The following is a 12,286-nucleotide window of genomic DNA, read 5'->3' on the forward strand; positions in this document are numbered from 1 at the left end:
CTGATTTCCCTTCATTCACTGATTTCCCTTATTCCACTGATTTCACTGATTTCCCTTATTCCACTGATTTCACTGATTTTACTGATGTCATTTATGTCACAGATTTCATGGATTGATTTCACTGATTTCCCTCCATTCACTGATTTCACTGATCTCACGGATTTCACTGATTTCACTGATCTCACTGATTTCACTGATCTCACTGATTTCATGGATTGATTTCACCGATTTCCCTCCATTCACTGATTTCCCTTAATTCCCTGATTTCCCAGGAGAACATCCCTGGGGTGCTGGCAGGAAGGAGGACACCCTCCCTGCAGTGCTCTCCAGCTCCACACATCTCCAGCTCCCCTAAGCTTTGGTGCTGCTGCTCCCAGCTCAGCCCAAATGGGCCCTCTGAGGCTGCCAGGCTGTGCTGATGCTCTGTGCTGCCCATGCTGCAGGACCAGGCTGCAGGACCTGACCCTTCTGCCCCTTGGGTGGCTGCAAAGCCAGCCAGACGTGCTCCAGACCAGCCTGAGATTAACAAAGCCTAATCTCAGAGCCAGCGTTCAGGCCTGGTACTTTGTACCCATTTCTGTGTGCTCAGCATTTGTCACCAGGCTCCTGCAGCACATCAGAGCAGGGCCTTGGTGGCACAGCTTCCACTTGGATTTTCACTGGGAAGACATTCCCTGGTGGGAAAAGGCTCCTGGCAGCATGCAGGGTGTGATGGGGGCACGCAGGAGCAGCTGGGTGAGCTCCCTCACCCCTCACACTGAGGCTCTGCTGCTGAGGCACAGCCTGGATTTTCCTTTTGGCTCTCCCTGCTTGCCCAGGGTGTATGGTCAGCGGTGGCTTGTGCTCCTTGTCCCCCAGGATGTATGGCCTGGGGTGGCTTGGGCTCCTTGTCCCCCATGGTGTGAGGCCAGGGGTGGCTTGGGCTCCTTGTCCCCCAGGGTGTATGGCCAGGGGCAGCTCGTGCTCCTTGTCCTCCTGAAGCACAAAGCTGTCACAGCAGCTCTGCAGGACCCTCCTCTCCCAGCAGCATCTGATGGGAAGCACTGAGGAATTCCACCCCAGAAAACCTCCAAAGTGCAGCAGACCCCCTCCCAGAATGAACTGATCTCACCAAACCAGCTTCCTGCCCATCGTAACCCCCCCAGAGCACTCTGAAATCTACCCCTGCTCCTGAGAGCTGCTGTCAGCAGCAGGGAGCTGTGCCAGGAGCTCTGCATTCCCCACCAGCCAAGCATCCCTGAGCTGTGGGTACCTTTCCCTGAGGCTCCAGCGGGTGCCTGGGGCTGTGAGGACCAGCAGGTCCCTCCTTGGGTCTCTTCTGGGTGCTCTCCATGTTCTGAGCGATGCTTTGGGTCCTTCCAGGAGAGCAGCACCAAGCTCCTGCCATGGCTCTGGGTGCTCTCCACCCTCAGAGCGATGCTTTGGGTCCTGCCATGAGCACAGCACCAAGCTCCTGCCGTGGCTGGGGGTGCTCTTCACGTTCTGAGCAATGCTTAAGGTCCTGCCAGGAGAGCAGCACCAAGGTCCTGCCGTGGCTGGGGGTGCTCTCCACCCTCTCAGCGATGCTTTGGGTCCTTCCAGGAGCAGAGGACCAAGCTCCTGCCGTAGCTGGAGGTGCTCTTCACGTTCTCAGCGATGCTTTGGGTCCTGCCAGGAGCACAGCACCAAGCTCCTGCCATGGCTCTGGGTGCTCTCCACCCTCTGAACGATGCTTTGGGTCCTTCCAGGAGCGCAGCACCAAGCTCCTGCCATGGCTCTGGGTGCTCTCCACCCTCTGAACGATGCTTTGGGTCCTGCCAGGAGCACAGCACCAAGCTCCTGCCGTGGCTGGGGGTGTTCTTCACCTGCTGAGTGATGTTTTGGGTCCTGCCAGGAGCACAGCACCAAGCTCCCGCCGTGGCTCAGGGTCAGCTGCACTGCAGCTCCCCGAGGGGCACCTCGATGTTGAAGGTGTACCAGAAGACCCAGAAGACGAGGCTGAAGGCCAGCAGCAGGGCTCCCCCATAAACGAAGAAGTCCCAGGAGCTGAGGGGAGCCAAGACGCCCAGGAGGAGGAAGAGGAGCCCCAGGGCGTCGCAGAGCAGCGCCAGCAGGGCGATGGCAGCGCAGCGCCCCGGCAGCCCCGCCGTGCCCCGCCGGGTGCCCATGGTGCCCCTCAGGGCGGCGGGGCGAGCAGCATCCCTGCCCTGCCCGGCTCCCGGGACGGCGCTCCCGCTGCCAAGAGGAAGTACAAATGTCACAACACACCTTGCAGAGCAATCGGGAGCGAGCGCACGATACAGCTTTAACCCTTTCGTGGCCCTGCCCCTGCCCAGCCCCTGGGCAGCCCAGCCCGGGGGGGGTCCGGGAGCCCACCCCGCTGCTCTGTGCCACCCAGGTGTAGCTGCTCCACATCCAGTCTGTCCCAGAGGTGCAAATCTGCCCTGCCCCAGCTCAGGGGGGGTCCAAGGGAGCCCACCCTGCTGCTCTGTGCTCACCCAGGTGTAGCTGCTTCCTGCCCAGTCTGTCCCAAAGGTGCAAATCTGCCCTGCCCCAGCCCGCAGCCCCAGATTTGTCACTTTTGGGCAGTACCCAGTGTGGGAGCATCCCAGGGAGGTCTGTAGGACCTTGGCTCTGACATCCCAGACACAACCTGGAAACACCCTACTACTGCCCCTCTCGATAGGTAAACTGAGGCACGGGAATTTCTCCAGAATGCCAAAATGACATCACCCTTGCAGCACCTCCAAAGGGCAGCTCTTGCTGGAGAGCCACCCTCAGGCCACTTGTGCCACTGCCCATCCCCAAATGGGACACCAGGAAGCCACTGAGGAGTCCCCACATCAGCCAAAACCTCCAGGCTGGTCTCGGAGCAGCTGGGGTGACTTTTTGGGGTGAGGCGTGTGCTGCTTTCTGCTCCCAGGCTGTGGTGGGACACTGGGACACCTCTGCTGTCCTTCCTGCCTGCTCTGGGCATCCCTGGCAAACTGGGGAGGGTTGGGAGGTGAAGGATCCAGGGGGCCCTGGGCTCTGGGAGTGCCACCCCAGAGCTGTGGAGTGGCAGCTGCCTGTCCCTCCTTGGCCTTGCAGAGGATGTCCCAAAGCTCAGGACAGGCCCCTGGGGCACGAGGTCAGGGTCAGGGATGGAGCAGTGCCACACTGGGGACCTGGAGGTGGCCCTGGTCACACCACGAGTGTCCTCCTGCCAAAGCAGGGCACCCGGAGCCATCTGCCCCTGGGCAGCCCCAGCGCAGCCCTGCCACCAGGGAGGGGTGGCTGCAGGGGACAGGGGACATCCCCCGTGTCCTCTGGGGCCCCGCGTGCTCAGAGTCCCTGCTCTGCCTGCCAGGCACCCTGTGCTGTCACCAAGGGCCAGCCCAGGGCAGGGGAGGCTGCCCAGCACAGCTGTGCTCCTGCCTCCCAGCCTAATCCCAGCCTTATCCCAACCTAATCCCAGCCTTATCCCAGATTTATCCCAGATTTATCCCAGATTTATCCCAGCCTAATCCCAGCCTAATCCCAGCCTTATCCCAACCTAATCCCAGCCTTATCCCAGATTTATCCCAGATTTATCCCAGATTTATCCCAGCCTTATCCCAGCCTTATCCCAGCCCTATCCCTACCTAATCCCAGCCTTATCCCAACTTTATCCCTCCTACCTCCCTACCTAATCCCAGCCTTATCCCAGCCTAATCCCAGCCTTATCCCAAATTTATCCCAACTTTATCCCAACTTTATCCCAGCCTCATCCCAGCCTCATCCCAACCTATCCCAGCCTTATCCCAACTTTATCCCAACCTAATCCCAGCCTTATTCCAACCTTATCCCTCCTGCCTCCCAGCCTTATCCCAGCCTTCTCCCTCTGCCACTCCCAGACACACACACAGTCCTGGGCACCTTCCCCCCCCGGGCACCAGGAAAAATCTGTTCCTTCCCCACCTTCCATGTGCCCAACACCCAGGCTGGAAATAGGGAGGGGTTTTAGGGTTCCAAACCCACTGAGAGCCCCCCGAAGTGTTTGCTCTCACTGAGGACAGGGAAGATGCTGGATTTTGGGGAGGCATGGGCAGGTGCAGCTCGTCCTGCTGGGATCTCACCTGCTGCCCAGGTGGGAGGAGCAGCAGCAGCATTTTGGGGTGCTCTGGCAGCCTGGCTGTGATCCAGGCTCAGGCATGGAGCCAGCCAGGGGAAATTGGGCCACCAGCCCTCAGCAGCCTGAGGCTGTGTCCAGGAAAGGCCTGGAAGGTCTCAGGGATGTCAGGAAGGAGCTCTGGAAGGTCTCAGGGATGGGAAGGTGTGGTCACAGCCACCAGTGGTCACCTGCTCCCTTCCACACCTCAGTGATTTATCCCAGCAGCTGCACAAACCAGCCCCAAGGGTGAGTGTGACTGAGATCCTGGAATCGTGGGATGGTTTGGGTTGGAAGGGACTCAGAGATCACCAATTCCACCCTCTGCCATGGCAGGGACACCTCCCACTGCCCAGGGACACTTCCCACTGCCCCAGGTGCTCCCAGCCCCAGTGTCCAGCCTGGCCTTGGGCACTGCCCGGGATCCAGGGGCAGTCACCCTGTGCCAGGGCCTGCCCACCCTGCCAGGGAACAATTCCTCATTCCCAATCTCCCATCCATCCCTGCCCTCTGGCACTGGGAGCCATTCCCTGGCTCCTGTCCCTCCATGGTTTGTCCAAATTCCCCCTCCAGCCCTCTTTGAACCACTTTAGGTCCTGGAACTCAGGCAGGACATGAGATCCTCAGAGAGGGGTCTGGCCCAGGGCTGTGCCCACCTTTGGGCAGGTTGGGTGCTCTGGAAGCCCAGGAATGAGGCAGCTCAGACACCTGGAGCAGGGCGTGCTCCAGCCGAGCCTGCCGGGCGGGTTTGCTGCCTGACCTTTGAGATGCAGGGCAATATTTCCTCTTTGAGCTGCTCTGCAGAGATAATGACTTTAGTAATGGATTTCCTGTTCTTTTTATAGCACGGGGGAAGCTGGCAGACCACATCTGAAATTGCTTCAGTGAGACATAATTGTGTTTGCTGGAAAACCTGCTCTTTCCTCTAAAGGTGTTTTCCTTTGGTCTGAGCCAGAGCATGGCAGCAGGATCCAAGGAGGCTCCAGTGGGAGGGAAGAGGAACAGCAGCGAGCAGCCAGACAGGGCTTGGGAGGTGCAGGGGAGCACCCAAGGGTGGGAACTTCCCCAGGGGCTGGTCCAAGGTCCATCCAGCCCAGCCCTGCCCAGCCAAGGCAGGAGGGCACAGCAGGTGAGCTCTGCAGCCCTCCTGGGACCTGCTCCCCACGGGCTTCTCCAGCACCCACCACCGTTAGGTGAGGGAACATAAATGGCACATTCTTCTCCCTTGCTGCTGCTGTCTCTCTCTTTTTTAATCTGTAGTCCATAAAACCATTTGAACCCACGGGTACTCCCTGTCTCTGCAGGCTCCCACATCCCAAGGAGGTGAAGGTTCACTGGTGCCACAGCACACAGGCAGAAATTCACTTCCCAGCAGCCCTGGGCGCTTTGCTGGGCCACAGCAGGACCTGAATTTTATGCCAGCTCCTTAAGAAACCCTTGTGAGGAGCCCTCACTTCAGGAAAAGGATGCAAATTCCCACTGTGGGGAGCTCCAATGCAAAATTCCCTCTGTCCCTGGCAGGGATCAGCATTTATACCCCCTGCTACCCAGGGGGAGTTCCCACTTTGCTCCTACACCTGCAGTTTCCCCTTGGTGTTAATCTGAGTTTCCCACAGTTATCCCCCACCTGTTAATCTGATTTTGCCACAGTTATGTCCCACCTGTTCATCTGACTTTCCCTCAGTTATCTCCCTGCTGTTAATGTGACTTTCCCCTCAGTTATCTCCCCCTGTTTATCTGACTTTCCCCTCAGTTATCTCCCCCTGTTTATCTGAATTTCCCCTCACTTATCTCCCCCTGTTTATCTGAATTTCCCCTCACTTATCTCCCCCTGTTTATCTGAATTTCCCCTCACTTATCTCCCCCTGTTTATCTGAATTTCCCTTAACTTTCCTGTCCCTTTGCCTCCCTGTCCCACCACAGATCTGGGCAGCAAACACTGAGCTGCCTCTGATGAACCCTCACAGGCTCTGCTGGTCCCTGGCTGTTCCTCTTCCCTGGCAGGCTCCATCCTCTTGCCAGGACAGAGGTGCTCACCCAGCCCCCAGGGCAGCCCCAGCCCCAGTCCTTGTCCCCCCCTGCCCAGCAGGTGCCCCACCACCCCAGACCCTGTCACCACACCCTCTCCAGCCAGCAGAGATGTGACACCAGAGCAGCCACCTGCAGCTCCCTTGGGAATGTTTTCCTTTAATGAAACCTCATATTCCTGTTATAAACAAAGTCTGGAATCCAGTTCAACTCTCGGTGACTTTACCCCTCTGCCATGTCACTGAGAGCCTCCTCCTTGGCCAGGGGCAGCAGGAGCTCCCTCTGTCCTTCTGGCAGTCCAGGAGCACCCCCGTGGCCAGGCAGCCCTGGCTGGGCACAGCCCTGTGCAGCAGGACCCATCTCCAGGTGCCCCCACCCAGGGCTCTCCCCGTGCCCCCACCTGAGCCAGCTGGCACCTGGGGCTGCTCTGCACCTTCTCCCTGGTCTCCCATGCTGAATCCTGGTGCCCACCTGGCTGCAGCTGCCCCAGCAGGAGTTTTGGGGAGCATCCCGTGCCCCTGGCAGCTGCAGGAGCAGGGGCTGGGTGCCGTGCCAGGGCAGGAGTGCCAACAGCAGCCGAGCGTGGCACGGCACGAGGGGTGGCTGAGGAACAAAGAGCTCTGTTGGGTCCTGTGCCAGGCCTGGCCCAGCCAAGCTGGCACTGCCTGCCCAGGGGCGCCTGCTCCAGGCAGGAAACAAAGTTCAGGGCCGGGCTGAGCCTGGGGCAGAGCGGCTCGTGGGCTCAAACACTCCTAATCAGCTGTGCCAGCTGCCAGGATGGGTTGTGCCAGCTCCAGCTCTGCCCACACGGCTCCTGGAGAGCATGGAGGGGATCTCCAGGCACACAGCCCCGGTCCCAGACTGGCACCAGTGCCAGGGTGAGCCCGAGCTCCCTGCCAGCCAGGCTGGGACACACCAAGGCTCAGCCTCGGGCCCCTTGGGGCACAGCTTCAGGCAGAGGTGTTGGTGTGGCAGCGGTGCCAGAAATGGGGGAGCTCAGCAGGGACGGCCAGGGGGAGGCTGGGTGTCCTGGGAGGGAATCAGCCCTGAGTTCCCACAGCTCACACCGATCCCAGACACATCTCTGGGATGTCTCTGGGAGGGTCTGGGACCCTCTGCAGGGTCTGGGGCCCTCTGCAGGGTCTGTGCCCCTCTGTAGGATCTGTGTCCCTCTGTAGGATCTGTGTCCCTCTGTAGGGTCTGCGTCCCTCTGCAGGGTCTGGGATCCTCTGCAGGGTCTGTGCCCCTCTGTAGGATCTGTGTCCCTCTGTAGGATCTGTGTCCCTCTGTAGGATCTGTGTCCCTCTGTAGGATCTGTGCCCCTCTGTAGGATCTGTGCCCCTCTGCAAGATCTGTGCTCCTCTGTAGGATCTGGGACCCTCTGCAGGGTCTGGGATCCTCTGCAGGGTCTGTGTCTCTCTGCAGGGTCTGTGCCCCTCTGCAGGGTCTGTGTCCCTCTGCAGGGTCTGGGACCCTCTGTAGGATCTATGTCCCTCTGCAGGGTCTGTGTCCCTCTGCAGGGTCTGTGCCCCTCTGTAGGATCTGGGACCCTCTGCAGGGTCTGTGCCCCTCTGCAGGGTCTGTGTCTCTCTGCAGGGTCTGTGCCCCTCTGTAGGGTCTGTGTCCCTCTGCAGGGTCTGTGTCTCTCTGTAGGATCTGTGCCCCTCTGCAGGGTCTGTGCCCCTCTGTAGGGTCTGTGCCCCTCTGCAGGGTCTGTGTCCCTCTACTTCTGCTCTGTCTCCTGCTGCTGCCCAGACCCTCCAGCCCCTCTGGCAAACAGGGAGCTGGAAGGAATTGTGGCTCCTCTCTGCTGGTGGATCCTGCAGGGCCTCCTGGGGGATCTGGGTTCCTTTGGGGTTTTGTTTCAGCCCGGGCTGCTCTGGGGCTGTGCTTTACCCACTTTGTGCTCTGGGGTCACTCTTTGGACAGGGGGGTGGTGCAGAGACCTCGGACCTGCCTTGCTGGGCTCAGCTGGAAATTCCTGCTCCTGTTTCCCTGGGATGACTGGGATGAAGCACAAAGTTCATTTTCACACCTGAGGGAAGCCGCTGACGGGGGGGAAATCCTCTAGGGAGTACAAGGAAGTGTTTGTTCTCAAGGCTGATCAACAGGGGCTGGAGGAGGGCAGGGAACCTTCTGGAGGAGCTCCTGGCTGCCCTCAGCGGTTGAAGAAGAAGGACTTGAGGCTCTGCAGGAACTGGGACTTCTGCCTCTGCTTCTGCTTCTTGCGGATGATGGGGATCCAGACCAGGCCGCACACCAGGAGCATCAGTCCCAGGGACAGGAAAGCCGGGCCAGACATCTTGTAAACCTTCTTGTGCTTGCTGAGGAAGCAGGCCAGGCTGGTGATGACCACCCCGAAGAGGAAGATGGCAGCTCCCACGGCCACCACGATGAGGGGTTTGTGGTAAATGTCCCACCTGCTCCTGGGGGCGCCGGTCCACACGGACTCGCTGCGGGAGGAGCTCGCGCACAGCGTGCTGCCCGTGCTGCTGGCCGCCAGCTCCGCGCCCCGGGGACACTTCTCGCTGCCATTGGGGCTCCTGGGGGGCAGCTCCATGGTGCTGGGCTGGCAGCAGGACACCTGGGAGGGACAAAAGAGAGAGCAGAGGGATGGAGGACAGAGGGAGCTGCAGTTCGTTTGGGGGTCCCCGGGTATTGTGAATCAGCGGCTACTCCGGCGAAGGGGAGAGAGAATGATGCACCTGACTCCGTCATCAGAAGGCTAATTAATTACTTTATTATGTTATTAATTACTTTGTTATACTGTTAATTACTTTATTATACTATTAATTACTTTATTATACTGTTAATTACTTTATTATACTATACTAGGTACAATTACTCTAAACTGAACCTGCCAGGCACTCACTCTTGCTCACAGAACTGCCCTCATCTCTGATTCTCTCTGACTGTCCCTGACAGTCCCACACACACCTGGCCCTGACAGGCCAAGGGAACAAAACATCCTCACTTTGGGCAAACCATCTCCATACTGCATTCTGCTTCAGCACAACACAGGCACAGCAAGAGGGATAAGAATTGTGTTTTCCTTCTTCCCTGCTTGTCTCCCAGCTTCTCTCTGTGAATACCACACCCAGGGAGCCCCCCAAGCTCTGCGTTCCCTGGTAGCAGCAGGCAGGCAAGGAGACTCCACACGGCTTCTGAGGTGCTAATTAGATGAGGGTGCTAATTATTGGGGGTCTCACCCCCGGGAGCAGCATGGTTCCTGAGGGAGAAGGGGGGAAGGGGAGAGAGGGAGAGCCAAGGGGGAAAAGGACCAAGAGGGAGCCTGGTCTGCCTGGCAGAGCTTAACAGGAGATTCACAGTGGGAGCAGAGTAAGCCTTGGGCCAGTGGATTACAGACCCGGGGTACCACAGGCTTGGAACAAACCCTGCATTTTCCAGGGGTGAGACAGAGCAGAGCATTGAACTGAAGTGTAACTCCACAGGAGGCTGCTGGCCTTGGGGCACCAGAGAGCACAGCCCAGAGGGAGGAGCAGGAGGCTTTGGGGGCACTGCTGGGAAAGGGGAGCATCACAGCCATGAAAGGGTGCAGTAGGCAATGGCATCCTGCAGAAGGATGGGCAGTGCCACCACGGCAGTGCCACCACGGCAGTGCCACCACGGCAGTGCCACCATGGCAGTGCCACCACGGCAGTGCCACCACGGCAGTGCCACCATGGCAGTGCCACCCCTGCAGTGCCCAGCACAGCTCTCCCCAAGCACCACACAAACCTTTACCCCCCAGGTTTGATCCAGAGCAGGTGACCCAACCCCCTGCAGCCCCTCAGGGCTGTGCTTGCTCTGGCTCTCCAGGAGCTGCCCCCTCTCAGGAGGTGCCAGGCTGGCTGTGCTCCCCGGAGCTGCCTTGTCCCGGGGCTGCTGGTCCATGTGGGAGCAAGTTCCACTTCAGGGCAGCCAGGCTGAGGCTGCAAGGCTGGCACAGCTCCAGGGGCTGGAGGAAAGCTGCCCAGAGCTGGGCTCGGTGCCCACCTAGGGATGCTGATGGATGGGTGCCAGCCAGCACCTCCCTCCCTCCTTCACCTGTGTCCCTGCCAGCTCCGGGCTGACTCTGAGGAGAGACAGATGTAATTTTACTGTTTGGTGCCCCCAGCACAGCCACTGCTGCAGAGCTGGTGGTACTGACATCTTTTGGGGTGTTCCAGGATGTTTCTGCCAGGCTTGGACAAACAAGCACAAAACAAAAGCCAAGAGCAGTGGGCAGGGTTTGCAACTCTCCTGTCTGGAGCTCTCACTGCTCTCTGGAAACAGGAAAACAGGGGCAGGGCAAGGGACACATTTCTGATGGAGAATCCCAGAATCTTTGGGCTGGAAAAGCCCTCCCAGACCAGGGAGTGTGTGATCAGCTGGGTGTCACCCACATGTTTTATGAAAAATCCTTTCTTTAGGATTTTTCCCTCCTGAGAAGCTGAGAGGCCTCAGGAACAAACTGTAAACAATTCTTATCTGCTGCTGTGGAATGCACCAGGGGGAATCTGGGATTGGTCTCATCTGGTTGTTTGGAATTAACGGCCAATCACAGTTCACCTGTCCAGACTGTCTCAGTCAGAGACAAGCCTTTGTTATTAATTCCTTTTCTATTCTTAGCTAAACCTTCTGATGAAATCTCTTCTTCTGTTTTTTTAGTATAGTTTTTATATATTATCTATCATAAAATAATAAATCAAGCTTTCTGATACATGGAGTCAGCTTTCTCATCTCTTCCCTCATCCTGGGACCCTTATGAACAATACTACAAGCTGTGCCCCATCCCCACCTTGTCCCAGCCCAGAACACTCAGTGCCACCTCCAGGTGACACCTCCAGGGACGGGCACTCCAACCCTCCCTGGGCAGTTCTAATTCCTGAGCTCCCTTTCCATGGGGAAATTCCTGCTGTGCCCACCCTGAGCCCCCCAGCTGCAGCTCTGCAGGGAAGTGCCCAAATCCTGAGTGAGTAACTCCAGGTGCCACCACCTGCCTCGCTCAGAGCGCTGCTGCCTTCTGCTCCCCCTCTTCCAGAGCACTCCAGACCTTCCCCGAGACCTCATCCTGGCATTTCTTGTCTTTGCCCTCCTAACGTGCATCACAGAGAGGTTTTGTGACCAAGCCCCCCTCTGATTTTAATTTGGTTTTGTGCTAGGAAGTTTGCTTTGTTCTCTGGAGTAATCCCACACCTCAGCACCACGTGCTGCTCCATCTTTCAGGCATCCCATTCCCTGATTCTGCACGCAGGGCAGCAGCTCTGCCCCTCTGTGTGCACACATTAATGTCAGGCTGCTGCAGGAAGCAGCAGCTGCCTTCCAGCCCTGCCTTTCCACCAGAGAGGATTTATTCCCCCTTTCATTTCCTGGCAGAACCAGCCCTCTCACCACAATTCCCTGCCCATTTTCCCAGCACTTCCTGGCAGAGCCTGGTTTTCAGTCACCTTTTGCCCACTGCTGGTTGATGAAGGATTTCACTCCCTGCCTGGAGCTTCTCTGGGAGCGCTGGGAGGGTCTGCAGCTCCTGGGAGAGCTGATGCAATTCCAGCTGCTGCCCTGCCCCTGCTCCATGCCCAGTCCATCACAGATGTGCTCTGGGGGCACTGAGCAGCCTGGCAGGAGAGTGCTATCGGATTTCTCCCGGATTTTTAGCCATTGTTGGAAGCAGACAATCAGCAGATGAGGCTTTGCTGTCTTGAAAACGCCTCCAGAGCACGTCTCAGATTTCACATCTGTGGTTCTGAAACCCTGGGCAGCTCTCACTGCTGGGGTCTCTCGTCCCCTCTCCCTCGGGGGGACCCTGCTGGGGTTCTCCTCCCTTTGCTCTCCCAGTGCCTTGTGGGGTGAGGTTTGGGTTCTGAACTGGGAAATCTTGGGGGGCTCCTTGCTGGGGAAGGAGTTTTGAAGTTTATGATGAATTTTCATTCTCATACTTCTGTTCCTGAGTAGATGTAGATTGTCATGAGGATTAAACTGAGAAGGAAGGAGGTTTTGGCTGTGTCTGTGATGGGGTTGGGGGTGTTCTTGACATTGTCAGATAGAAGCACAGCCCACCTTTGGGGATCCTGGGCTGGGCTGCAGCCCCCCATCCCTCTGGGAACCAGTCTGGGGTCAGGGAGGAGAAAACACGAGGCCAGCCCCAGGTGAGCTCTGCACTCCATGGAT

The 12,286-nt window shown here is 58.1% G+C and overlaps 2 protein-coding genes across 2 annotated transcripts; both read right to left on the reverse strand.

Annotated features, from left to right (window-relative positions):
* Positions 1-1,622: 1,622 nt before the first annotated feature.
* Positions 1,623-2,187, reverse strand: TMEM238L (transmembrane protein 238 like). The gene has a single exon (XM_059864494.1). It carries the CDS (start codon positions 2,145-2,147, stop codon positions 1,908-1,910), a length of 240 nt encoding a protein of 79 aa, XP_059720477.1. The 5' UTR covers positions 2,148-2,187; the 3' UTR covers positions 1,623-1,907.
* Positions 2,188-7,422: 5,235 nt separating this feature from the next.
* Positions 7,423-8,717, reverse strand: PIRT (phosphoinositide interacting regulator of transient receptor potential channels). The gene has a single exon (XM_059864370.1). It carries the CDS (start codon positions 8,694-8,696, stop codon positions 8,295-8,297), a length of 402 nt encoding a protein of 133 aa, XP_059720353.1. The 5' UTR covers positions 8,697-8,717; the 3' UTR covers positions 7,423-8,294.
* Between the last annotated feature and the right edge of the window lie 3,569 nt (positions 8,718-12,286).

The sequence above is a fragment of the Haemorhous mexicanus genome, chromosome 20, assembly GCF_027477595.1.
Source record: "Haemorhous mexicanus isolate bHaeMex1 chromosome 20, bHaeMex1.pri, whole genome shotgun sequence".
In the NCBI taxonomy this organism is placed as follows: domain Eukaryota; kingdom Metazoa; phylum Chordata; class Aves; order Passeriformes; family Fringillidae; genus Haemorhous; species Haemorhous mexicanus.